Here is a 27,370-nt window from a genome sequence, read left to right on the forward strand (position 1 = left end):
ACTAAATTGTGACATACACATTGTTGCGTAGTTATTTCTTAGGCTGATTGTTTTACTGTTACAGATCCACCTGAGATCGCTGTTCATCCAGAAGTCGAAACAAAATCAGAAGGAGAGAACGTAACTTTATCTTGCAAAGCTGATGGAAATCCAGTACCGACAATATCGTGGACCAGAAATGGATCTCCTGTAGGTCAAAGCGGGAGGATCAGTTTTTCAGCAGACAAAAAGCAGTTGACAATAACGCATGTGAACAGGACAGACAGCGGAGTGTTTCGTTGTGTGGCGAGTAACAGCCTTGGAAATGATACCTCCGATGCATCTACAGTGGATATTCAGTGTAAGTAACTGATTAAAACCGGAAAACGCTCTCGTTTTAGCTGAAAAGACCTTCCTTCCGCCGGATTTGGTACGGAGCTTGCAATTGGTTTTTACGATTTATATATCTCGTTCCCAGGGTTTTTCACTAGTAGGAAAAAGCCCTGGCAACGAGCTTGTGATTTGTAAAGAAACATCTCATTAAGGTGTCTCGACGCGGTTGTTTTTTTTAAACAAAACGTAGCATTTTCAATAAGCCTCCAATCAGTTTTCCCTTTGTGGAGTTTGTTCACAAAATTGCACGCATTACTGAAAAAAAAGATTGAAGTTTGGTTAAATGTTTCTTTTAGGGCAATCGATATTAGCATTCATGGAAACGATAATACGGATCGAATGTTTTTCCATGAAAATTATAATATTGATCAAGCCGTTTTCAATATTTGTGAAAAGAGTTGCAAATAGAAAATTGTCCGAAAATTGTATTGGGAGTGGTCTAAAGAAAACTATCATCGTTTATCGTATGCACGGAAATATAGATTGCCTTAAGAATACAGTATGCCAAATTTCAATTGTTTTGTCTAATAACTGGTGTAATTTGACATCAATCCGATAAATAAAAGGGAACATCGATAAAAGCCTCGTTGAAAATCTTGGATATGGTCCAAAAAACCTCTATCGAGGAGCCTTAAGTCTCCAAGGAACTTTTAATTTACTCACGATCATCAAGGATAATGACTTGAAATAATGATTTGAAATATTGATTTTTGAAACCAAAGAGCGGTTAGTCATAAGTTAAGCTCTTAAGTTCATATCATATCGACATTCTTGGAAATGAGATCTTCAAGGTTGCTACACTAGATATCAGTGCAAGTAACTGATCAAAACACTGCTGTCTGCAAGTTTGAAAGGCCCCTTGCCCCTATTGGGTTTAGCTCGAAACGGAGAAACAGAAATTAGCGACTTTTGACATTTATGTTTTTGAAAATTCCACAAAAAAAAATTGGCTAAAAATTGACATTACTGCAGTTTCCAGTTTCAGTGCAACCCCTTCAACCTAGGAAGCAAAGATCCTGTTCAAATTTAACCAATGAAAACATGGGATGTTAACACTGCATTTTCGACAATTCATTCATCTAAGCAAGCTGTACACTGCAGAAGCAATGAGTAAGTGGCCATACTTATCGTTTAACACTCAAACGCTGGTGGTAAATTTGCAAATACTTGGCTGGGATGGCGTTGATAGTCGCACTGTAACTTGCAAACTTAAATCCATTTAACACCTAAAAACAGGCTCGTATAGTCTTGAAATATTTTCAGTTCATACTATCAAAATTCCTCTTCATGACAATTATTGTCTTGTTTGTTACAGATCAACCAGAGATCGCTGCCCATCCTCAAAATCAAACTAGGATAGAAGGAGATAACGTAACTCTATCTTGTAGCGTGGATGGAAATCCAGTCCCAACAATATCGTGGACCAGAGATGGATCTCCTGTAAATACAAGCGGGACGATCAGTATTTCAGATGACAAAAAACAGTTGACAATTAGCAATGTCAAAAGAACAGACAACGGAAACTACCGATGTGTGGCGAATAATAGCCTAGGAAATGCTACATCCAATGCTGCTACACTGAATGTCCAGTGTGAGTATAGTGTCTTGTTTTGATAAATCGAAACCGAGCAGTTGGCCTGTACTGCCACCCACAAGAAATGTACAGTATTCACAACGATTGCCGAAAACCCGTAAATCCAAGCAATTGTTTTCCTTCATTAGCAACTCTAATAACCAATGTAAGGATTATGCCCATGGCATGTGAGCTTATTACTATTATAATATATATACCCGATAAGCGAATTTTGAACTCTAGGTCAGTCACCAATTTACCTGCGCTCAGTCGTCAAATATCACCGTTGAAATATTTTACCAGGTATATATGTATCTGATCAACGATTACTACTTACATCAAATTTTTCTCAAATAAACCCTACTAAATTGTGACATACACATTGTTGCGTTGTTATTTCTTAGGCTGATTGTTTTACTGTTACAGATCCACCTGGAATCACTGTTCATCCAGAAGCCGAAGCGAAATCAGAGGGAAAGAACGTAACTTTATCTTGCAAAGCTGATGGAAATCCAGTACCTACAATATCATGGACCAGAGATGGATCTCCTGTAGACCAAAGCGGGAGGATCAGTTTTTTAGCAGACAAAAAGCAGTTGACAATAACGAATGTAAAAAGAACAGATAATGGTAACTTTCGATGTGTGGCGAACAACAGCCTTGGAGTCGCCTTATCCGATGCTGCTACAGTTGATGTACAATGTAAGTCTTGTATCTTGGTTGATAAATAAAAACCAAACAGTTGTATCATTACCAACCTACACAGAAAGGACAATAAGTCTGATTATCAATGCTGGTTTGAAGGAATCACGAGACTATATATTAAGCTTAGTTTTTACAGTGGTTGCGGTAAACACGTAACTTAAAGCTGGTTTTTACTCATTAACTCACATAAGCGATGTAACATGAAATACTTGACAAAGTATAAACACGTTTTAAAAGCAAACGGGATATTCTAAAACGCAATTTCTTGAACAAATAAAGGAAATCAGCTTAATTTTTTTTCAGATCAAAAGAACAAATCTGGCAAGAGATATCCTCGTTTTCTATTATTTTGCCAGGGTGGTCAAAGTTTTGGCAGAATTTCGCATTAACTGCTTAAATCTTGCCACGAGTAACAAAACGTCAGCTGGTAAGAAATAGGTGAATAACTGAAATCTTTACTAGGACCAGAGCTTTAAAGACCGCTATGGTAAAAATGTCACGAAAAGTTAAGGTTTTTGCCAAGATCTAGTAGCAAGAATCGGCTTAAGAAAGGAGTGTTTTTCCAACGAAGGCAACAAACATGGTAAAAAGTAGGACTAAATGTTCCTTTTTGGTAAAAAGGATTTAAAAGGCAGCTTTCTCCTGGCATGAAACAAAGCGAATTTTGTTAATATTACCACGTTTGAAAACGATTGGCAAATTTATCGGTAATTGGGGTAACCTCTGTCAATTTGGTACTTCCAACAAGACATAAGGCAAGGTACATGGAAATTTCCCTGTACCTTGCCATGTTTCTTTGCAAGGTACATGGAAATTTCCATGTACCTTGCAGCTAAACATATGGCAAGGTACATGGAAATTTCCATGTACTTCGCAGGCAAACATATGCCAAGGTACATGGAAATTTCCACGTACCTCGCAATGAAACATAAGGCAAGGTACATGGAAATTTCCATGTACCTCGCAGTAAAACATAAGGGAAGGGACATGGAAATTTCCATGTTCCTCGCTAGGATACATGTACATTGTACACGTATATTGTGCGTTGCTAGGATACACAAATAACACAAGGTACAACCTCGTCTTATGCGCCTTTGAAACTTATCGCTTTCATCTTTGTTAAGACAAATTTCGATTCCAAATTTACTGAAGAGGCGATGGTTCTGCATTTTGGTATGTTTAAAACGTACCGAAAGTTGTTTATTATTGCAGAATAAAAGCTGACATCAATGTAATTAATTCAACTTGCCGATTTGTACAAAATTAACTATACAAGCTCGTGCAAAAGGCATGTAAAACAATAATTTGCTCTTGATAAGAATATATGGTGTTCGCTCACTGTCCTTCATATAACTTTGTATACTTTCTGCTTTTTTTTCTCGTATAGAAGCAATACAAAGGGTTAATCGAGATTTGTCGTCTCTCAGTTTCAGTTTAACTTTCTTTTAGTTTTTCATACGTGTCCCTGAAATACTTATAAGTCTCATTTACAAGCTTGTTGTTCTCATTTAACTGGAAATTAACCAACAGAATACACTCCTTTGGCAGTATGTCTGTCCATACGTTTCCACTTGCCACTTCCCAAGGTTTCCATTCCGTCTTCCAAGAACCTTTCCAGTACTCTATTTCAAACGAAGACTCGTCCACCGCGATTATTTTCCCTAAAACAGGAACTTTCTTGTAGCCATGAATATTAACTGCCACCAAAACACCCGGCCTTAATGCTTCTAAAGGATTGGAAACTCTATCGACGCGAGTAGCTAACGCTCGTGGATTCTGGTATCGACCTGTATATACCTGCGGAAAAAAAAAGTTACAAAACATCTCATTCCTGTGTTTGTAGCAAACATTGTTTTTAATTTTGGTAAGGCTATTGAAACATTGCATCCTCAAGTCAAACCATTAGATGAAACCCAAACATGGGATAGATTGTTTAATAGGGTGAGTGGCCACATGACACATGTTTCTCCTGAGCGGCCACATGTTACTCCTGAGTCAATCATTTGCAATGTTCAAGTTACATGTTTGTGATTTTTAAATTACGTAAACCGTACCAATAATTAGTATTGTTCTAGTATTGCAGCCAGTTGTTAACTTTACCCCAAGTATTTCATCCAGCTGCTGTGCAACAAGGCGTTCAACTTCGGGCTGAACATTTGCGGGCCCCGGTATATCCGGAGGATGTCTCGAATCGCTCGGCTCATCAGCGGACGAAAGTTTCCTTTCTTTTATGCGGATTATATCCTCCAAAGGCCAGGTTGTTGGTGGATCTGGTGCCTTGAAAATAGCTTCTTTGTCACCGAGGAAGTCCATCCACCATTTTTGATGGTGCTCTTCAAATGACCTTGAAAGGAAGAACTTTGGGATGTCATCCTTCAGCCTTTTAACGTCAATCTTTTCGTCTGATGGGGGAACACAATTCGGCACGCCACGAGGCACTTTGTTTGCCTCTTGCAAAACATTAAAAAATACTTTTTACCAATGAAGGGAAATTAAAGCAAATTTAGTATTCGTCATTATAAAATAAAACAAAGAAACCAATTATTTCGACAGGAATATTTGCTTGGGCTTTCTGTACATATTGCTAAGCCCACCCTCTTGTCGACTGGCCCTTTTGTTTATGTACAGACGTACAATCACACGTTCTATTTATGGAAAAAAATAATTGTAAGTTAAGAACCTTCAGTATCACCAAGCCCTCATCAGTCAAATAACTTGGCTTCCACATCTTATCTCTTGATCAATTTTTGTATTTCAAAACAACATCTCCATCAGAATTTTCCTTCAACACAAAGCAGAAGGGGTTGCTAATATTGTGCAATTCTGTTTCTGTGGCGCGTAACCATGAGCGGACATCATAAATGACATCAACGAACTCTACATATGGAGAAGGTGTGTACCCCTGGCTCACCACTGTCATCAATTCTAAAATTTAAACAATTATCATAAGGTGGTGAAGACTTGAATAACCAAAATAAAGGATGAAAGATTCTCTGTGATAAGTACTTTCTCGTAAATCACGGGTACGGGGACAAAGATAGCGAAAAGATCTCAATAAAGCAAGCAGCATAAGAAAGCGATATTAGGTACGTTAGTAGCAATAATCATGTGAGCAAAAATTAAAGAAAAGAATGTTTTCCTCAGCAACGGCCTTACAGTTATGCTAATAAGAGTTTCATTAGGTCACAAATATACCAATCAATATCCTGATGTTGTTCTTTGCAACGTTCTCAGCAATCCGACAGAAAAGCTGGTCAATATCTTCCTGGGTGTTGCCAGGCATGAGGGAGTTAATTTTCACCTACAAAGAAGGAAGGATACACATTGCATAAGCTTAATGGAAATTATTATGGACAGGATCCTCTGCAAGAATGCGGTGCTTACATCATCATACATTTCATGACGAACATTAATATCAAAGTTTACAAGGGCGAGAAATATGTTTCAGTGGTAAAATATTTTACTGCTCGATGCGGAAACCAATTAAGTCTGATTATCAATGTTGGTTTAAAGGAGTCACGAGACTATTAAGCATAGTCTTGACAGTGGCTGCAGTAAACCCGTAACTTAAAGCTGATTCTTACTCATGAACTCACATAACCGATCTAACATGAAATACTTGACAAAGTATAGTGCTTATCGAATTGAGCCCATTTATGAATTCAAATTTAGATGTCATGAGAAGCATGCCGTCCCATTTCAGTTTTTTCGGGCATGCACATTGTTATGTTGTCATTTCTTAGGCGGATTGTTGTATTGTTACAGATCAACCCGAGATCACTCTTCATCCAGAAAGCCAATCAAAATCAGAAGGAGACAATGTGACTTTATCCTGTAACGCTACGGGAAATCCACAACCGACAATATCATGGACCAGAAATGGATTCCCTGTAAATACAAGTAACAATTCCAGTATCAGTTTTTCAGAAGACAAAAAGCTGTTGACAATAACGAATGTGAACAGGACAGACAGTGGAGAATACCGATGTCTGGCCAACAACAGCCTTGGAAATGAGACTTCCGATGTTGCTACACTGGATGTACAGTGTAAGTGCAGTATCTTCTTATAAACATTCCTGGAAATATATCTTCGATGTTGCTACTCTGGCTATTGGGTCCAAGTAATTGATCAAGACCGAACGATGCTCTCCTTAAGTTTGAAAGCTTTGGAAAAGCTCCTTACCCCTTCCGGCTCTGGCACGAAACCAGGAAACAGAAATCAGTGACTTCTGTCTTTATGTTTTTTATTATTTAACAAGATAAACTTCATAAAATTGGCCCTTCCATAGTTTCTAGCAAACGCTTACATTGCGATAGGCTTGAACCAGGGAGGCCAAGACCCTGTTCAAATTTAACCAACGAAAACCTTGGATGTTAACACTACACTTCCGACAATTCATTCATCTAAGTAAGCTGTGCACTGCAGAAGCAACAAGTTAGTGGTCATGTTCATCGTTGAACACTCAAGCGCTGTTCATGAGTTGGCAAATAATTTGCTAGGATAGCCTTGGTAGCGGTAGGCGCACTGTAATTTGATGACTTAAAAATTTACTTTCAACGTAAATACAGGCTGTGTATAGTCCCGAAATATTTTTGCGTTATTTCGAAATGTCCCCTTATTACAGCAGTTGTCTGCTTTTTTACAGATCCACCTGACATCACTGTTGATCCTCAAAATACAGCTGTAACAGAAGGAGATAACGTGACTTTATCTTGTAACGTTGATGGAAATCCAGCACCGTCAATATCATGGACCACAGATGGATTTCAAGTAAATACAACCATCAATTCCAGGATCAGTTTTTCAGCAGACAAGAAGCAGTTGACAATAACGAAAGTGAAAAGAACAGATAATGGTAACTATCGATGTGTGGCAAACAACAGCCTTGGAAACGCTACATCCGATGCTGCAGCACTAGATGTCAATTGTAAGTATAGCATCTTGCTTAAGAGCCTGTATGTGACATAAGGGACCGCTTTTAATAGGGGTAGGCTCCTCTCTGTCAGTTTTAAATCTTGCCATGGGGAGTTTTAGAACGTTGCTGTCTGGTTCTTTATTTCATATCCACGGATGGAAGTTACTTGACTCTCTAGTTGCACAGTGTTAATACTGTAAAAAAACAATGAGAAGCAGTAATATTTACTTATTGACTGACTGGAATGGCCAGGCAGGAAATATTTGGCTTGAACCGATAGCCAAATATTTTCCCGGTTGGTCCAACCTCACTCAGCTATTGGCATTTTACAGGGGAGCTACATTAACCGGGGTCACTTTTAGAAACAAAACTGTCCAATCACAGTTCAGGTCACGAAAAATGAATTCAAACTTAATTGTTTTTAGCCAATTGCGAACTCGGGAGGGCCGAATGGTTAGAAATACAAAACTGCCGTTACCGAAAACAAATTTACTATATTATGCATGGTAACTGAACGTCGTGAACGGCGAAAAAGGAACTGATGGAGATGTTTCCAGTGATAAAGATAGTGGAAAATTGAAAAGGTGGCAGTCTACGTCCACGGCACCAAGTTGGCTCTGATGTTTCTTGAGAGAGTTCTGGATTTATGTTACGAACGCATATCTCAGCGGCGGATCGCACAGTTAACCAGGATAGCTTGCACTTTGTCCGCCGTTCATCCCTTAGATGTACCGAGTGAACTCTTTATAACTAAATGCGCCAGGTCAGATCTTTCATGTCTCACAAAACGTTAAGTGTAACACCTTAGGAATAACAACAGCAAATAATGTTGCCCTGAATGATACATACTTTGATCTAGTAAGCGATCTCAATCCAGCAACACTGCACTTTTTGACAAATGCAGCGTTCTAAAAACAACGGCAAATCGACATTTTGGAAGCAGTTACGTCAGCCAAGCGGCATTTGAGTTTCAAAAATATGCCTTCAACGCAACATACACATTATTTAAGTCTGCTGCATTGGGTGCAAGGAGTGGATTATATAAACATTATGCTCTTGTTTTTTGAGGAGGCAGTTGAACTGCAAAAAACGATTGGTCTGCAATCTGGAACGGGGATACACACTGTAATCATGGAAAACTGTGGTTTTTACCATGGACATTTTGTGGAGCCACTGTTAACTAGCCTGCATGCAGAGTACGAGCAGTGAACCTCTCGTGAAACAAAGAAGTCTAAACTTCAACGGGTTTACATGTAAAAGGTCATTGCCTTGTCTTGTGTTTGGTGGAGTTTGATCCTTTTCTTTTTGTTTCTGTTTTAGGGTACATTGGTTGTTGTTGTAAATATAATCAACGGAAGTGTAAAACTTAGTCGCTAGTCCGGTTTTAACGTTAATTCTATTTATGAAATATACTGGCAGATGATGAAACCTATGGCTTTTATAGTCCTTTAATATACTACCGTAAACGGTAAGCTATGCCCCATTGTTGCTTGTATTGAAAAAGAGAACAAAAAACTAAAATGGTCACGAGTGAGATAGCGAGCCTCCAGGAACATGCTTCAGTGATAACTGCAGTTTAAACCAAACTCAGGATATTCTCCTTCTTTCACAGTAAATAATATATCGACAGGTTATTGCTATCCCTCTTACTCTGTGCCACATAAAGGGCCAAGGTCTTGGAATCGGTTCAGGCATCCCAGTAATCTCACTGGAAGAGGAATGGATTCAAATCACTGGTATATATGTTTGTGTTAATCTTAACTCAACCTAAGCAATGGAAACGACAAATTTTCCTCGAAATTTCATGAACTCCAATTTTTGGCGAAATCTCAGTGTCAAAACCTCACGAAACTAAAAGAATCAAGTACTTATTTGAAAACCCTCCTCTGAACATTCTATAGCTAGAGATCCATGGGCCAAAATTTTGTGTGTGACGTTCCGCCTCATGCCGTGTAATCCTCATCAATGAGATCGTATTGTTAATAAGAAAATAACTTTCGACAAGCCAATATAATAGAAAATGTAAACTTACCAAAGGACAGTAATTTTACCCTTCAGTTCCAAAACTAGCCTGTAAATGTGTTCTGCAAAGCTCGTCGGAAGATGTCCAACTACTTTACCCGCGTTTATCACCATTACTGCGTAAGGGTAATGTAAGTTATACATCTTAGGAAAAAAGTCGAAAATATCTCCAATGCGGACTTCCTGAAAAATAAGCATGGTGACCCTACACAACAGCATTTTTAACAGAAATTGCTCTCATGCCTGAGACACGTTTTCAATTTTCTCTCAGTCTAGAAATAGAAGCCTGCTGAATTCATTCAACTTCCGTCACTGGTAATGAACTGGCTCCTATCTGTCTGAGAGAAAACGAATGTTGATTGACTGAAGGTGAATTTGACATTTGTCAAGCTGAAAACTGCGCGCTGCCGGTGTTAAAGAAGCAGCATTCGAAAGTTGTTCTTCATTTTGACCATTTGCCGTAACCATTACCTTTTCATGCAGAGCGAAATTTCTACGTGGCCATCTTTAATCCCTTGCAGCTGGATCTCAAATATCTTGCGAAAGATTTTGGGGACAGAGAATTTACAACAAAAGAATCGCTAAAATACATCTATAGTTTTGTTTCCATCCCCACTTAAACTGCCTTAAGCGAAAAAAAGACATCACACAAGAGCCTTGGAGTGGTACTAAAACTCAATCTGCCGCGCATACTGTGGATAGTGCGAAGTCGTCAACGAGTTTCCATGCAAGGGAAAGAGAAACGCCTTTCTAATGATATCCATTTTTCTGAAGCGCGAATTGCAAGCGCCCAACAAGGGTAAACTCGGTTGCAACGATAAGCCGGTGACTATGAGCGAGGGGCCCCCAAACAAGCAAAGACCCACTCGAATTAACCTCTCACTGGGCATTGAAAGAAATATTGTAAAACCCGACTTGTCCTGGGATCACCCAGTGCAGTCTCCAGGATAAACACCCGGAAATCGCAGAGCGAATTTCTGAATTTCAAAGCAGCAAGGGAAAAAGCTAGTAACAGGTCTTTTTGGAATCATGAAACCACTACTGAAGAAGAGCAATCCAATGAAGTGCGTTGAGACAGATCGCCTTATTTTAGATCGTGATTTCATGACTCGGAAGAAAGCACCAGACAACAAAATTCCGGTCGGCGAAAAAAAACTGGCAGTTGCCCTTGATAATCGAGGGATTCGCAAGGAAGAACATCCAGCCATTGCAACTAGCCCTGGAAGAGACGCATCGGGAAGCGAAACACCGATTCATGATGTTATGAAATTCTCTTCAAGTCGAAGGCTCGATTTTTCGCTTTAGAGAATTGTAGAATTGAACACGGTGGTTCCGGAAGACCGAACAAGTGAAATTCGGAAGCTGAAAAGGCTGTTGAGTTGAAAGTAGTTCGATATAGTTCTATTTCTTGCGTAGTAGATAGTAGCATTTCTGACCTAGACCACTGAACGTGTGAAGTAACGAAACATGACGTTGAGTTATATATTTCAAACTAGGTGGAGGCTCTGTTGTTCGTTATAGTTTATGACAATTTTAAAGTTGTTCTTGCCGCCGGAAGTATAGGTAAACGCTGAGATTGAGTTATGTATTTTCCATAAAGTAATTCTATGAGGTTTGCGGTGTTCCGCACATGTAATATCTCGACTGTATAAGATATACACGCTGTATGAAACAAAATAGTTGAAGTCTTACTTGGAGTTGAATTGCTTTAATTTCCAAAGCGCATAACCGCTATCGATTACGCCGAGATTTTTCGGCGTGCGCTTCCAAAGGGCTAATCTGGCAAATAACGGGTGTAGTGCCAGAAAAGTTGATCGTTGTTAACGCAGTGGGATTATAAAGTTCTTAGGTTTCGTAGAGCCCTGGTAATAAAATTCACTACGGTCACTATCATCGCTCATTTTGGAAAAAAACACGTGACGTTATGCATAGCGTGCGAGAAAGCAAGAGTAAATTAGGAGCTCTTTTACCGGTTGTTTATCGACCTTTGTTTGTCATACTTTTTTGGCCCTAGGCTTAAACACATGTTTGAACCGAGTCTTAAACTATCGCTACGTATACCAAAGTGGTCAAAGCCTTTCAAGTGCTGAAGTGGTTTTCGTTTCTTCTCAGGGTTACTTGCGGCCGCTCAAACATGTGTTTAACCCTAGTACCGATGAAATATGACAAAAATTTCGATAAACAACCGGTAAAAGAGCTCTAATTTACTCTTGCTTTCTCGCACGCGATACATGGCGTCACATGAGCGCGCGCTTAAATAAAGGGCATGCACAATTCAATTCCCGTCCAAGGTTGTGAAAGCCAGTCTTAGATCGAGGATTGCTCGAAAACCTACCGTACAACTTATGATAAAATTTTCACAGTTGATTTGTAGGTGTGAATCACGTTTGGAGCCAAAATTTAGAAAAAAAATCTGTGAGGCAGATTTTAAGCTATTTTTAATTTCTCATTTCCTTAGTCTGCGAAAAATCTGTCTTACAGATTTTTATTTTACTTTGCATAAATATTAAATCAGAGCCAATTTCTTATTCCTGGAAGTTTGAGGTAAGGTCATACGGGTAGATTTTGAGAAAAACGTAATTTAACCTACGAGTGCCCACTCTTTCCTTAGGTACTCGGTCGTTCATTTTGGCCATTTGTTGGTGTTTAATTGTTCAAGTTTCACATAGAATGATAAAAGACTAACAAAAGTAGGCACCGTCCTTAGAGTAGTTCTTTCTACCCTAATAATTGCTAAAGTTTTAACAATTTTAGCGAGTGTATTTAATATCTGCCCCAGTAACCCAGTTGCCCCTGCCAAGGCAGGCCTTGAAACCTCGGGCTACATCTAAGGGTGGCTTATATGGTTTAGTTGAGCCTCCCAAACTGAAACAACGTACTACTGAAACAAAAAATGCTATTTTAAATTCGGTTGATAGATATAATACCAATACTTCCCAAATCCAGTTTGATCTGAGAAAAGTGGATGACTGCCTCATTTTATGTTTTACTTCATTCCACTTTATTTTATTTCATATTAACTGAGACAATTTCGCAACTAACTGAAACAATTTCACAGTTGCAGTTGCGCCAGAAGTGACGATTATTGGTGTTCAAGAACAGTTTGTGATAGAAGGAAGATTATTACTTCTGACATGCCAGTACAATGCTTTGCCACCTGTGTCTGAGGTGCAGTGGAACAAAAATGGAACAGTAATAGCAAGAAATGATAGTGTGGAGATTAATGACTCAAGAGTAACTATTCCACATTACAATCAAAGCCAAGTACAATTGGAAATAAATGCAACTACACCACAAGACGCTGGGAATTACACCTGTCTTGTTGTCAATGATGTTGGTAACTCATCAGATGCAACATCAATTATTATTCAAGGTGTGTGTGACTACGGATTAAAATTTCAAAAACTATCAGCTAAGAGTCCACATAGAAGTAAGTCATTTACGAAACTGATTACTGTAGATCGTACGTGTGTTTCAATGTGTATTAAAGTAACCATTAAAGCGCGCGTAATTGACGTGCAAATCACGTGGTTATCCCATTACAGGTAGCCAATGGGCCGTTTCCGAGTTGCCTTCAGCCTCTGTGTCAAAACGAGTCTTCGTGTCAAATCATTCATATGAAAATGAGTTCCGCCTACAGATACATTTTCATGCAAATTAAGAACGGTTCCTACCTTTGTTAGTGGGAACACGTTCTGCGCATCACGCAAGGTATGGTTCAAGCGCCGCGCGCGGGCTGGGTTGACATTGACGCAATCAACTACGCAAGCAAGTACACGACTAAAACGAAATCAAAATTTTCCTACCGTGACCAAATCAAGTTTAATGAACCTGTACTTAAACCAGGAACACCAAAATAGCAGCATATCGCTAACCATTAACTGTTAACGTCTTCCAGCTGAGAAACTGGCTGTTACTTGCCGAAAATTATACTGAAATCCAACTGTAAACATCTACCTGCAGATAGCGTACTGCCCCCGCAAAACAAGTGCGAGATACGCAGATGTTTTACTTACTGGGGAGGTGACATGAAAAAGTGTAGCGGGCACGGTAAAACTTAAAAAAAAAAGATCAATAACAAAATGGTAATGACAAGCCTATTCAACAAGTGATTAGTTTCTGGTTGTGAGCAAAAGATATTTAGACTGTATTTAAGCTGAACCAGAGGAAACATGTCAGAACCGCTGAAAGCGCTTTTGCAACGATTTTATTAGTAAAAACATACCAAAAACGGTTTTTATGTTACCATTTACCATGTATTTTAAGATCTTTATAAATATATTTGCTTTTCTATATGAAAATTCAAATTCTAAGGAAATCTGTGAAGAAAGGTCCTTTCCATCTTTTTTCAGAAAAATGCTGATGTCAGCAATTTTGTTGACATTCAAGGCTAATTATCTCGAAAAATGCGTGGCTACCCCAATTTTTCCTTGTGGATTCCAATAGCCTTGCAAAGATCTACTTTTTCCGCGTGGTCCTACCTGGCGCAAAAAACCTTTGTATTTAGTAGGCACCGTCCTTAAACTTATTTTCATGAGGAGGGTTTCTCCACGAAGACTCGTTTTGAAATAGAGGCACAAGATAACTCGGAAATGGCCTATTAAAAAAAGTTGTAATGGGATACCTGTAATTGGACACCCTCGTGATCGGCGCAGGTTACGTGGCAAACAAGTGCGAGGAGAACCAATCACAATAAAGAATTTTGTTATAGATACCATTAATATTAAAACAATTTTAATCGTACATGAATTGTTTTTGAAAAGAGTGTCTATAAATCAACTCTACAGTGAAACCACACCCGCCGTTGAATGTGTCAGTTCACTCAAAGAGCTCTCGAGTAGTGGTTATTTCCTGGATTGCTGGTTTTGATGGAAACAGTGCAATTCAAAACTACGCAGTGAAGAGAAGTCAAGATAATGAAGTGTTTGTAGATGCTGTCTGTCAAGGATCCCTGTCAGATAGTTCCTGTGTGGTGTTCAATACAAGTGCTTCTTTTGGAAACCTCTTACCTTGGACAACATACTACTTTAAAGTGTTTGCAAGAAACATGGTTGGCATTAGTGATGGGAGCTCTGTAGTGAATGCTACCACAGATGAAGAAGGTGCTGTGCATGAATATAAATAATCTAGAAGTTTAAAATTTTAACAGTTGCAATTAATTATATCTTAAGAATTTTACTTTAGAGGGTGAAAGAACACAAGCGAAGTTTTGTGGTGAGGTTTTCGGTTTATAGTTTTTGTCTTCCGTTTCGAGTTTGAATAATCTCAAACTACACAAAACATATTTCATACTTCAGTTAAATTTCAATCCTGAGTGAGCATTTTTCGGCTTCCGAACAACCCGGCCCTGAGTACAGCAAATAAACCTAGCTTGAGCCCGCGATCCAATCGCAAACCAGCACTTGGACGGCGGCGGTCAGCTTCAATAAAACACGTAATTTCGAAGAGCTGAAACTTGAGCCCGCGATATGGTCATGTGATACTGGTCAGCGGATACCTTGTTTTGACAGGTGTGAATTAAACACAACATGGATATCCAATATCAAAGATGTACGCTATAAAACGAGGCTGCTTTTGTTAGAGCCGTCGACGTACGTACCCGCGCACGAGCAGCACCGCTAGCCATGATACCATGAGAAAATCAATTAATGGGTTTCCTATTCTTTCCTATATGAGTATGCGGCTCCGTTTGGCTGGCCGCCAGATCTCCGCTATTATACAAGCTGACGAACTTTAAATATATATTGTATACTATAAATTCTCCAGTTTCAATGTTTTATCAACTAAATATATGCTATTGGCCGGCTGGGAGGTCCGTATGGTGAAAAACTGTGACCTAGGTCTCGAAAATGCTGCTCGAAGCAGCAGGGAGAGGGTAGCATTTTCAAGCCCTGGGTCATAGTTTTTCACTACACGAACCGACCTTAAGCTGGCCAATAACATGTTTATCTTTTTTTCCTGCGGTAAATTGCCTCACAAATGGGTTTGTTTCCGCAGCTTTGTCATTGAATCGGCTTACTCGCCGTCTGGGAGTGTCCCTGATTAGTCGGCCTCAGGGCTGACTAGAAGTTTTTAGACGTTCCAATAAAGTTGACTGATTGATTGATTGATTGATTGACTGACTGACTGACTGACTGATTGATTGATTGATTGATTGATTGATTGATTGATTGATTGCTTCGCAAAAAATCTAACGGGCGAACGAGCGAGTAACTCAGATACTAGACAAACAACTTTAAAATGTATTAAAGAACAGGTTTATTTGGAACTACTTTATGTCAATTGCATTTGGTTCACCAGTTAAATTCTCCAAAATTATATTTCCGGTGTGAAATTGCGTGCAAAGTTTGAAGTTGTACTACAAAAACAAGTTCTGTCAGTCGCTGCGAATCACTCAGAATCAGACTTTTCTACCGTAAATTGAGCAGCAGATAGCGAGGAAATTCGTTAAGTGTAGTTCACAGAAATTGTCTCCAATACACGCTCAGTGAGGTAAACTAGACTGAAATTGGCTCATTTTTTTTCTTAAAATTGTACAGAGTGAGACACACAGGCGACTACGTCGGCGCCGTCGTCGTGCGTACGCACCCACGAGCAATACCGCTAGCCATGATACCATGAGAAAATCAATTCCTGAGTTTCCGTTTCTTTCCTATATGAGTATGGGGCTCCGCTTGGCGGTCCGCCGGAGCTCAACTATAATCACTGAAGAAAACGTAGCTTGCAGTAGGTGACCAAGGAAAAGGTTAACATACCGCGACTTTGATACGTCCCTTCGGTTGACAGAAGAAACAATACGCTATTCACTCGCGGATAGACAAAAGAACCTATTAACTGGAGTCTCATTGTGGAGAGGGCATTTCAGTTGAACTTACCGCAATCTAAAAAATAATACATCACAATCTAATTAATCACAGTGAACAAGTCAACCACTATGGCTAGAGATAAAAATCACATACCTTGGAGAAGTTATTGATTCAAGATTTGGGAATGCCATAGATGCGAAAGGTAAATCGTTGTCACATGATCACCTGTTATGATTCCGCCACCGAGTCATTTCGACAACAGGTAGCCCAAGGTCATGTTGCAAGTAAGAGAATGTTGAGTAACTCGGAATGCAATGATTCTGTGAAAGCGGAATAGGTTACATATCGTTAGTTAAGAAATGTATCATACTTTTTGTGAAGAATGATGTGATGTAGTTTTCGCACAAGAAATACCCAGCACAACTTTTACATGGAGTCAGTAAGTGAACCTACTCCCTGTTAATCCCTTCCTTTAATGGCATTTTAACTCCCACCGTTGCATGCTGTTTGGTCTTTGCTTTCATGGTTATATACTAGTCAATGGAACCTGCGACCTTTCGTAACTGGGACAGACGGATTGATGCAGAGATATAAAGGCACCTTGTAACGAAAAAAGACTCAGTCTTTTGGGTAGCCAATCACAGCGCAGGATTTGGTCCAGCTACAGCCATATAAGAACAGACAAATATGTCCTAATAAACGATAAAAGAATTTCAAATTTGTGAATTCACTATTCATGAATTTAGAAACTCCTTTTACCCTGTTTTATAAAACTGTTTACATTATCTATGACCTTTATAATAACCTTATTTCTAAAATTAGGCGGGATTTGTTTTTCATTGATGCGAGAGTAAGTGTCCGTGTGTCAGTTAGTTTGTCGGTGAGTGAGACATGGCGTGAAACTAGTGAATTAGCGCCTATATGTCAGATTCAGGAGAAGATGTTGAATATCCTGGCTGATTAGAAGCTGAACTGTTGAAATGTTCGTGACTTTCGAAATCTTTTTGGCGAAAAAATGTTCAGGTAACTAGCTTCTTCTCTCATCAGAGGTTCACGCTTGATCGGTTTACCACAGTTTTCTGTCATTCTGAAAAACAAATTTATGAGCCTGTCTCTTTATCCATGCCAAATTGCGTTCATAGCCTTATCAAAGAATTCTTTGAATCCGCTCTGCTACGCGTAATGTGCCGGTCTTCTCAACTTACATTTCACTCTTCAACAAGCGCATCTTCGACTTCACCGCGGCCTAGGAAAAAAGCCAGAGACTTAATATTAGACAATTAAGCTTTTATCTTTTTTAATTTATTTATTTGGTGTGCAACAAGTTACAACACACAATTTAAACTATACTACTTACGCGGTGGCCTCACGGTTAATGCGCTCGTCTCCGGATCGAGCGGTCCGGATTCGAGCCCTGGCCGGGGACATTGTGTTGTGTTCTTGGGCAAGACACTTTACTCTCACAGTGCCTCTCTGCACCCAGGTGTATAAATGGGTACCGGCGAACTTAATGCTGGGGGTAACCCTGCGATGGACTAGCATCCCATCCAGGGGGGAGTAGAAACACTCCTAGTCGCTTCATGCTACAGAAACCGGCATAAGCTCCGGCCTGATGGGCCACTTGGCTCGCATGCAGACTTTACCTTACTTAGGAGGCAATACTTATCCTATTAGTATTTAAACGACTTAAAGAAAATTATTACCAAACTACTTACAATAAGATATTATTTAAAAACACAACAACCCTAGTGCTTTGAAATTTTCGGAACATTTCTCGATGTTTCAAATATCATCACTAGCCATTATAAACATAAGATAAAATTTACAAAATGATCGGTATATATAACTATTCCTATAATGGAAATTTTATAAATATAAATAAACGTGGCAGGTGTTAAGAGCCACTGCCTCTAAATATGGAGAATCCGACGACAGGTCGGAAAATTCGAATTCTTTTTTAGTCCACATTTTAGTTCCTTTAGGTAAACAATCTCAGAAATATTTTTTACAAGTTCCAGCGAGTCCACATTTTTGTGAAATATACGAAAGTTCGAAATACCGCTTAACCAACCAAGATGGCCGATAGAATTTATGCAAAAATTGCGTATGTTTAACAGGCTAGTAGAGAGAGAAGAGAACTTGCCTGGATTTCATATTCATGCAATTTGTAATTTGCGGTTTGATTATTTCTCTGAGCTTAAAATCATGTTGAAGTAAATACGTTATGTTTGCTTTTTGGCCATTTGAAAAATGACGCTATCGAAATTTAATTTATATGCCAAATTTCAACTGATTTTAGATGGTCATATAACTCTTCTAGTATATGAGTCTCTCAGCAAATAAAAGGTTCTAAAGAAATAGCTTTGCTATGGGTATACCATATCTAAATGGTTAGTTTGGCCCGTGAAAATTAAGCGCGCTAGACGAAAACCTATAAAGGGAATTTTAAGCAATTGCGCTACTTTTAGACGACCGAGCAAAAACTTCGATTTCGCAGTCATCTTTATGAACATAATTCGACATTTTATTCGTGTGGCCTGATATACAATAATCAGGGCCTTTTAAGGCCGCTTCAAAACATTAATAACCATCACATCACACAACAATGTATTTGTTCTCATCTATGTCGCCGTCTCCAACCGACACAAAAGCGTCTGGCCAATCCGATAACATATCAGTCAGTGTGTCACTTACCCCAGCACTGTCTCTGGCAACAAGTGCGGCAGCAGTTGCAGAGTTGACCAGTCAGCTTCATTTGATCTCGTCCAGTGCCTCGACGTACGTTAGTCAGAACGCTTCCTCGTCAATGAAATAGTCGTTAACTTTCTTTCCATTCTCAGTCGAATGTCTCTCAACACATAACGTGGCAAAGAAAGAAGGGCCGTCAGCGATTAAAGAAGTGTCCAGTCAGGGTGCTTTCTTCTCGTCGAGTTTCTCTTCGTTTGTGACTCAGAGCGCTTCCTCGTTAATGAGAGAGTCAATAACTTTCTTTGCCTAAGTCAGTGGATTCTCATTGGAAGTGCGAAACAGCAAAACCCCCTGCTTGTTTTTAAAGGCCCAGCAGTAACTTAGAATATATAAATGATTGAATCCATGAAACGCTGGTGTTGAGATAATTATTTAAAATTATTATAATCAGTGACAATACGTGTCAAACATATAGGGTACTTTATGTAGATATTAGCATTTTTGGTTTCGCGTGGCCTGACTTGCTTCCGTCAAGGCTCTTTAGGGCGGCTTCAGAACATTTATGTCTATCATATTTAGTGTTGATTTACATTGTGTGATCTTTTCAGCTTCTTCCAGTATGATTGATGCTACCCCTATGTGTATTTGTCCTTGCAATCTTACTTCAACGACATCACAAAGTACTTCGCTGCTTCATCATTCAACTAGTGGTGCAATCATTACATCCAGAACTTCTGACCAGAGTCCTCCATCCTCCTACATCTTAACGACCACTGCAACCAATACAACTAGTGCCTCTGTCTCTTTGAGCTCTTCTGTATGTTATTGTCCCTGCAACACAACATCTTCCACATCTTACATGTTGCGTAAGTATGCGTATCGAAAGAGATTAGCTCACAGCCGAAATTTCCTACCCAGCTGAAACGTAAAAAATACTATGAGAGTTGACAGCCTATGGGTAATGTAAAAGAAGTACTGCAGCATCATCCAAGTTATTCAATGAATTACCAACTCAGTTTTTGTTCTCATCTTTTCCAGAATCAGAGAATATCATTGCAAATTTTACTCAAAGTATGTCGCCGTCTGCAACCGAGTCAAAATTGTCTAGCCAATCACAAAATATATCAGCCAGTGTGCCACTTAATCCAAACCAAGCTCTGTCTCTGGCAACAAGCGCGTCATCAGTTGCAGCATTGACCAGTCAGGGTGCTTTCGTCTCGTCCAGTTCCTCGACGCACTTAAGTCGGGCCGCTTCCTCGTCAATGGGTGAGTCGTTAACTTTCTTTCCGTGAGTCAATCGATTGTCTTTTAAAACGTAAACCAGCAAAATTAAAAGGGGCGTGGCTCTTTCGAAGAGATTTAAAAAATATCGATTATTGAATCATCAGGAGGCTACCGATATTGGGATAATTTTTCAAAACAATCTCCTCGGTGACAATCCGTGCGAAACGTCACAGATACCACGTGAAATTATTAGCGTGTTTCATTCGGGTGCCCTGTTATGCATCGATCAAGGCTTTTTTAGACTAATCTCGGCCATTCAAGCAATGCAGAGTCGTGTAGCTTTTCTTTGAAAACCTAATGCAGATTTTGTTCTCATATTTTCCAGCACCCCACATTATCATATCAACTCTTGCCCAAATTTCGTCGCCGTCGTCAACAGAGTCCACATCATTCAAACCCAGTGTGTCTAGCCAATCAGGCAATATATCAGTCGGTGTCTCGCTAACACCAACGCCACGTCTACCTTTGACGTCGACAGCGTCAGCAATTACAGAAGTGTCCAGTCAGGGTGCTTTCTTCTCGTCCAGTTTCTCTTGGTTGGTGACTCAGAGCGCTTCCTCGTTAATGAGTGAGTCAATTACCTTCTTTGCCTAAGTCAGTGGATTCTCACTCGAAAAGCGAGACAGGAAGATAACCAGCAAAAGCCGCTGCTTCTTGTGAAAGGCTCAGCAATAATTTAAAATATATAACTGATTGCATCGATGGGAGGCTGGTATTGGGATAGTTATATAAAATTAATGTAATCAGTGTCATTGCGTGTCAAACATCAAAGGTACTTTATGTAGGTATTAGCATTTTTGGTTTCGCGTGGCCTGACTTGCTTCCGTCAAGGCTCTTTAGGGCGGCTTCAGAACATTTATGTCTATCATATTTAGTGTTGATTTACATTGTGTGATCTTTTCAGCTTCTTCCAGTATGATTGATGCCACCCCTATGTGTATTTGTCCTTGCAATCTTACTTCAACGACATCACAAAGTACTTCGCTGCTTCATCATTCAACTAGTGGTGCAATCATTACATCCAGAACTTCTGACCAGAGTCCTCCATCCTCCTACATCTTAACGACCACTGCAACCAATACAACTAGTGCCTATGTCTCTTTGAGCTCTTCTGTATGTTATTGTCCCTGCAACACAACATCTTCCACATCTTACATGTTGCGTAAGTATGCGTATCGAAAGAGATTAGCTCACAGCCGAAATTTCCTACCCAGCTGAAACGTAAAAAATACTATGAGAGTTGACAGCCTATGAGTAATGTAAAAGAAGTACTGCAGCATCATCCAAGTTATTCAATGAATTACCAACTCAGTTTTTGTTCTCATCTTTTCCAGAATCAGAGAATATCATTGCAAATTTTACTCAAAGTATGTCGCCGTCTGCAACCGAGTCAAAATTGTCTAGCCAATCACAAAATATATCAGCCAGTGTGTCACTTAATCCAAACCAAGCGCTGTCTCTGGCAACAAGCGCGTCATCAGTTGCAGCATTGACCAGTCAGGGTGCTTTCGTCTCGTCCAGTTCCTCGACGCACTTAAGTCGGGCCGCTTCCTCGTCAATGGGTGAGTCGTTAACTTTCTTTCCGTGAGTCAATCGATTGTCTTTTAAAACGTAAACCAGCAAAATTAAAAGGGGCGTGGCTCTTTCGAAGAGATTTAAAAAATATCGATTATTGAATCATCAGGAGGCTACCTATATTGGGATAATTTTTCAAAACAATCTGCTCGGTGACAATCCGTGCGAAACGTCACAGATACCACGTGAAATTATTAGCGTGTTTCATTCGGGTGCCCTGTTATGCATCGATCAAGGCTTTTTTAGACTAATCTCGGTCATTCAAGCAATGCAGAGTCGTGTAGCTTTTCTTTGAAAACCTAATGCAGATTTTGTTCTCATATTTTCCAGCACCCCACATTATCATATCAACTCTTGCCCAAATTTCGTCGCCGTCGTCAACAGAGTCCACATCATTCAAACCCAGTGTGTCTAGCCAATCAGGCAATATATCAGTCGGTGTCTCCCTAACACCAACGCCACGTCTACCTTTGACGTCGACAGCGTCAGCAATTACAGAAGTGTCCAGTCAGGGTGCTTTCTTCTCGTCCAGTTTCTCTTGGTTGGTGACTCAGAGCGCTTCCTCGTTAATGAGTGAGTCAATTACTTTCTTTGCCTAAGTCAGTGGATTCTCACTCGAAAAGCGAGACAGGAAGATAACCAGCAAAAGCCGCTGCTTCTTGTGAAAGGCTCAGCAATAATTTAAAATATATAACTGATTGCATCGATGGGAGGCTGGTATTGGGATAGTTATATAAAATTAATGTAATCAGTGTCATTCCGTGTCAAACATCGAAGGTACTTTATGTAGGTATTAGCATTTTTGGTTTCGCGTGGCCTGACTTGCTTCCGTCAAGGCTCTTTAGGGCGGCTTCAGAACATTTATGTCTATCATATTTAGTGTTGATTTACATTGTGTGATCTTTTCAGCTTCTTCCAGTATGATTGATGCCACCCCTATGTGTATTTGTCCTTGCAATCTTACTTCAACGACATCACAAAGTACTTCGCTGCTTCATCATTCAACTAGCGGTGCAATCATTACATCCAGAACTTCTGACCAGAGTCCTCCATCCTCCTACATCTTAACGACCACTGCAACCAATACAACTAGTGCCTCTGTCTCTTTGAGCTCTTCTGTATGTTATTGTCCCTGCAACACAACATCTTCCACATCTTACATGTTGCGTAAGTATGCGTATCGAAAGAGATTAGCTCACAGCCGAAATTTCCTACCCAGCTGAAACGTAAAAAATACTATGAGAGTTGACAGCCTATGGGTAATGTAAAAGAAGTACTGCAGCATCATCCAAGTTATTCAATGAATTACCAACTCAGTTTTTGTTCTCATCTTTTCCAGAATCAGAGAATATCATTGCAAATTTTACTCAAAGTATGTCGCCGTCTGCAACCGAGTCAAAATTGTCTAGCCAATCACAAAATATATCAGCTAGTGTGTCACTTAATCCGAGCCAAGCTCTGTCTCTGGCAACAAGCGCGTCATCAGTTGCAGCATTGACCAGTCAGGGTGCTTTCGTCTCGTCCAGTTCCTCGACGCACTTAAGTCGGGCCGCTTCCTCGTCAATGGGTGAGTCGTTAACTTTCTTTCCGTGAGTCAATCGATTGTCTTTTAAAACGTAAACCAGCAAAATTAAAAGGGGCGTGGCTCTTTCGAAGAGATTTAAAAAATATCGATTATTGAATCATCAGGAGGCTACCGATATTGGGATAATTTTTCAAAACAATCTCCTCGGTGACAATCCGTGCGAAACGTCACAGATACCACGTGAAATTATTAGCGTGTTTCATTCGGGTGCCCTGTTATGCATCGATCAAGGCTTTTTTAGACTAATCTCGGCCATTCAAGCAATGCAGAGTCGTGTAGCTTTTCTTTGAAAACCTAATGCAGATTTTGTTCTCATATTTTCCAGCACCCCACATTATCATATCAACTCTTGCCCAAATTTCGTCGCCGTCGTCAACAGAGTCCACATCATTCAAACCCAGTGTGTCTAGCCAATCAGGCAATATATCAGTCGGTGTCTCCCTAACACCAACGCCACGTCTACCTTTGACGTCGACAGCGTCAGCAATTACAGAAGTGTCCAGTCAGGGTGCTTTCTTCTCGTCCAGTTTCTCTTGGTTGGTGACTCAGAGCGCTTCCTCGTTAATGAGTGAGTCAATTACTTTCTTTGCCTAAGTCAGTGGATTCTCACTCGAAAAGCGAGACAGGAAGATAACCAGCAAAAGCCGCTGCTTCTTGTGAAAGGCTCAGCAATAATTTAAAATATATAACTGATTGCATCGATGGGAGGCTGGTATTGGGATAGTTATATAAAATTAATGTAATCAGTGTCATTGCGTGTCAAACATCAAAGGTACTTTATGTAGGTATTAGCATTTTTGGTTTCGCGTGGCCTGACTTGCTTCCGTCAAGGCTCTTTAGGGCGGCTTCAGAACATTTATGTCTATCATATTTAGTGTTGATTTACATTGTGTGATCTTTTCAGCTTCTTCCAGTATGATTGATGCCACCCCTAGTTGTATTTGTCCTTGCAATCTTACTTCAACGACATCACAAAGTACTTCGCTGCTTCATCATTCAACTAGTGGTGCAATCATTACATCCAGAACTTCTGACCAGAGTCCTCCATCCTCCTACATCTTAACGACCACTGCAACCAATACAACTAGTGCCTATGTCTCTTTGAGCTCTTCTGTATGTTATTGTCCCTGCAACACAACATCTTCCACATCTTACATGTTGCGTAAGTATGCGTATCGAAAGAGATTAGCTCACAGCCGAAATTTCCTACCCAGCTGAAACGTAAAAAATACTATGAGAGTTGACAGCCTATGAGTAATGTAAAAGAAGTACTGCAGCATCATCCAAGTTATTCAATGAATTACCAACTCAGTTTTTGTTCTCATCTTTTCCAGAATCAGAGAATATCATTGCAAATTTTACTCAAAGTATGTCGCCGTCTGCAACCGAGTCAAAATTGTCTAGCCAATCACAAAATATATCAGCCAGTGTGTCACTTAATCCAAACCAAGCTCTGTCTCTGGCAACAAGCGCGTCATCAGTTGCAGCATTGACCAGTCAGGGTGCTTTCGTCTCGTCCAGTTCCTCGACGCACTTAAGTCGGGCCGCTTCCTCGTCAATGGGTGAGTCGTTAACTTTCTTTCCGTGAGTCAATCGATTGTCTTTTAAAACGTAAACCAGCAAAATTAAAAGGGGCGTGGCTCTTTCGAAGAGATTTAAAAAATATCGATTATTGAATCATCAGGAGGCTACCTATATTGGGATAATTTTTCAAAACAATCTGCTCGGTGACAATCCGTGCGAAACGTCACAGATACCACGTGAAATTATTAGCGTGTTTCATTCGGGTGCCCTGTTATGCATCGATCAAGGCTTTTTTAGACTAATCTCGGTCATTCAAGCAATGCAGAGTCGTGTAGCTTTTCTTTGAAAACCTAATGCAGATTTTGTTCTCATATTTTCCAGCACCCCACATTATCATATCAACTCTTGCCCAAATTTCGTCGCCGTCGTCAACAGAGTCCACATCATTCAAACCCAGTGTGTCTAGCCAATCAGGCAATATATCAGTCGGTGTCTCCCTAACACCAACGCCACGTCTACCTTTGACGTCGACAGCGTCAGCAATTACAGAAGTGTCCAGTCAGGGTGCTTTCTTCTCGTCCAGTTTCTCTTGGTTGGTGACTCAGAGCGCTTCCTCGTTAATGAGTGAGTCAATTACTTTCTTTGCCTAAGTCAGTGGATTCTCACTCGAAAAGCGAGACAGGAAGATAACCAGCAAAAGCCGCTGCTTCTTGTGAAAGGCTCAGCAATAATTTAAAATATATAACTGATTGCATCGATGGGAGGCTGGTATTGGGATAGTTATATAAAATTAATGTAATCAGTGTCATTCCGTGTCAAACATCGAAGGTACTTTATGTAGGTATTAGCATTTTTGGTTTCGCGTGGCCTGACTTGCTTCCGTCAAGGCTCTTTAGGGCGGCTTCAGAACATTTATGTCTATCATATTTAGTGTTGATTTACATTGTGTGATCTTTTCAGCTTCTTCCAGTATGATTGATGCTACCCCTATGTGTATTTGTCCTTGCAATCTTACTTCAACGACATCACAAAGTACTTCGCTGCTTCATCATTCAACTAGTGGTGCAATCATTACATCCAGAACTTCTGACCAGAGTCCTCCATCCTCCTACATCTTAACGACCACTGCAACCAATACAACTAGTGCCTCTGTCTCTTTGAGCTCTTCTGTATGTTATTGTCCCTGCAACACAACATCTTCCACATCTTACATGTTGCGTAAGTATGCGTATCGAAAGAGATTAGCTCACAGCCGAAATTTCCTACCCAGCTGAAACGTAAAAAATACTATGAGAGTTGACAGCCTATGGGTAATGTAAAAGAAGTACTGCAGCATCATCCAAGTTATTCAATGAATTACCAACTCAGTTTTTGTTCTCATCTTTTCCAGAATCAGAGAATATCATTGCAAATTTTACTCAAAGTATGTCGCCGTCTGCAACCGAGTCAAAATTGTCTAGCCAATCACAAAATATATCAGCCAGTGTGCCACTTAATCCAAACCAAGCTCTGTCTCTGGCAACAAGCGCGTCATCAGTTGCAGCATTGACCAGTCAGGGTGCTTTCGTCTCGTCCAGTTCCTCGACGCACTTAAGTCGGGCCGCTTCCTCGTCAATGGGTGAGTCGTTAACTTTCTTTCCGTGAGTCAATCGATTGTCTTTTAAAACGTAAACCAGCAAAATTAAAAGGGGCGTGGCTCTTTCGAAGAGATTTAAAAAATATCGATTATTGAATCATCAGGAGGCTACCGATATTGGGATAATTTTTCAAAACAATCTCCTCGGTGACAATCCGTGCGAAACGTCACAGATACCACGTGAAATTATTAGCGTGTTTCATTCGGGTGCCCTGTTATGCATCGATCAAGGCTTTTTTAGACTAATCTCGGCCATTCAAGCAATGCAGAGTCGTGTAGCTTTTCTTTGAAAACCTAATGCAGATTTTGTTCTCATATTTTCCAGCACCCCACATTATCATATCAACTCTTGCCCAAATTTCGTCGCCGTCGTCAACAGAGTCCACATCATTCAAACCCAGTGTGTCTAGCCAATCAGGCAATATATCAGTCGGTGTCTCGCTAACACCAACGCCACGTCTACCTTTGACGTCGACAGCGTCAGCAATTACAGAAGTGTCCAGTCAGGGTGCTTTCTTCTCGTCCAGTTTCTCTTGGTTGGTGACTCAGAGCGCTTCCTCGTTAATGAGTGAGTCAATTACCTTCTTTGCCTAAGTCAGTGGATTCTCACTCGAAAAGCGAGACAGGAAGATAACCAGCAAAAGCCGCTGCTTCTTGTGAAAGGCTCAGCAATAATTTAAAACA

At 40.1% G+C, this 27,370-nt stretch overlaps 2 protein-coding genes across 2 annotated transcripts in view; one reads left to right on the forward strand and one right to left on the reverse strand.

The window, feature by feature from the left end:
- LOC145501746 (uncharacterized) overlaps window positions 1-27,370 on the forward strand; it is a 43,934-nt gene that overhangs the window by 13,523 nt on the left and 3,041 nt on the right. Inside the window, exons 5-26 of the mRNA XM_081481144.1 lie at window positions 65-340; window positions 1,688-1,963; window positions 2,372-2,647; window positions 6,416-6,697; window positions 7,297-7,578; window positions 12,647-12,961; window positions 14,376-14,690; window positions 19,691-19,948; window positions 20,121-20,348; window positions 20,692-20,934; window positions 21,271-21,528; window positions 21,701-21,928; window positions 22,272-22,514; window positions 22,851-23,108; window positions 23,281-23,508; window positions 23,852-24,094; window positions 24,431-24,688; window positions 24,861-25,088; window positions 25,432-25,674; window positions 26,011-26,268; window positions 26,441-26,668; window positions 27,012-27,254. Of these exons, the coding sequence (XP_081337270.1) occupies window positions 65-340; window positions 1,688-1,963; window positions 2,372-2,647; window positions 6,416-6,697; window positions 7,297-7,578; window positions 12,647-12,961; window positions 14,376-14,690; window positions 19,691-19,948; window positions 20,121-20,348; window positions 20,692-20,934; window positions 21,271-21,528; window positions 21,701-21,928; window positions 22,272-22,514; window positions 22,851-23,108; window positions 23,281-23,508; window positions 23,852-24,094; window positions 24,431-24,688; window positions 24,861-25,088; window positions 25,432-25,674; window positions 26,011-26,268; window positions 26,441-26,668; window positions 27,012-27,254 (5,667 nt within the window). The remainder of the gene's footprint in view (window positions 1-64; window positions 341-1,687; window positions 1,964-2,371; window positions 2,648-6,415; window positions 6,698-7,296; window positions 7,579-12,646; window positions 12,962-14,375; window positions 14,691-19,690; window positions 19,949-20,120; window positions 20,349-20,691; window positions 20,935-21,270; window positions 21,529-21,700; window positions 21,929-22,271; window positions 22,515-22,850; window positions 23,109-23,280; window positions 23,509-23,851; window positions 24,095-24,430; window positions 24,689-24,860; window positions 25,089-25,431; window positions 25,675-26,010; window positions 26,269-26,440; window positions 26,669-27,011; window positions 27,255-27,370) is intronic.
- LOC145500131 (uncharacterized) lies at window positions 3,960-5,933 on the reverse strand. Its single transcript, XM_081479616.1, has 3 exons — window positions 5,846-5,933; window positions 4,690-5,100; window positions 3,960-4,554 (listed from the first exon to the last, which is right to left on the reverse strand). The coding sequence occupies exons 1-3, from the start codon at window positions 5,931-5,933 to the stop codon at window positions 4,085-4,087; spliced, it is 969 nt and encodes a 322-aa protein (XP_081335742.1). The 3' UTR covers window positions 3,960-4,084.

Source organism: Orbicella franksi, chromosome 10 (assembly GCF_964199315.1).
Source record: "Orbicella franksi chromosome 10, jaOrbFran1.1, whole genome shotgun sequence".
Classification (NCBI taxonomy): Eukaryota; Metazoa; Cnidaria; class Anthozoa; order Scleractinia; family Merulinidae; genus Orbicella; species Orbicella franksi.

Bases quoted from the DNA above. Each gene is read 5' to 3' on its own strand.
- LOC145500131 (XM_081479616.1), bottom strand. From the start codon at position 5,933: ATGCCTGGCAACACCCAGGAAGATATTGACCAGCTTTTCTGTCGGATT. The intron at 5,101-5,845 runs GTATATTTGTGA...ATGTTTTGCAAG, and splicing joins CAACATCAGGATATTGATTG to AGGCAAACAAAGTGCCTCGT. The intron at 4,555-4,689 runs TTTAAAAATCAC...TGGGTTTCATCT, and splicing joins TATTGGTACGGTTTACGTAA to AATGGTTTGACTTGAGGATG.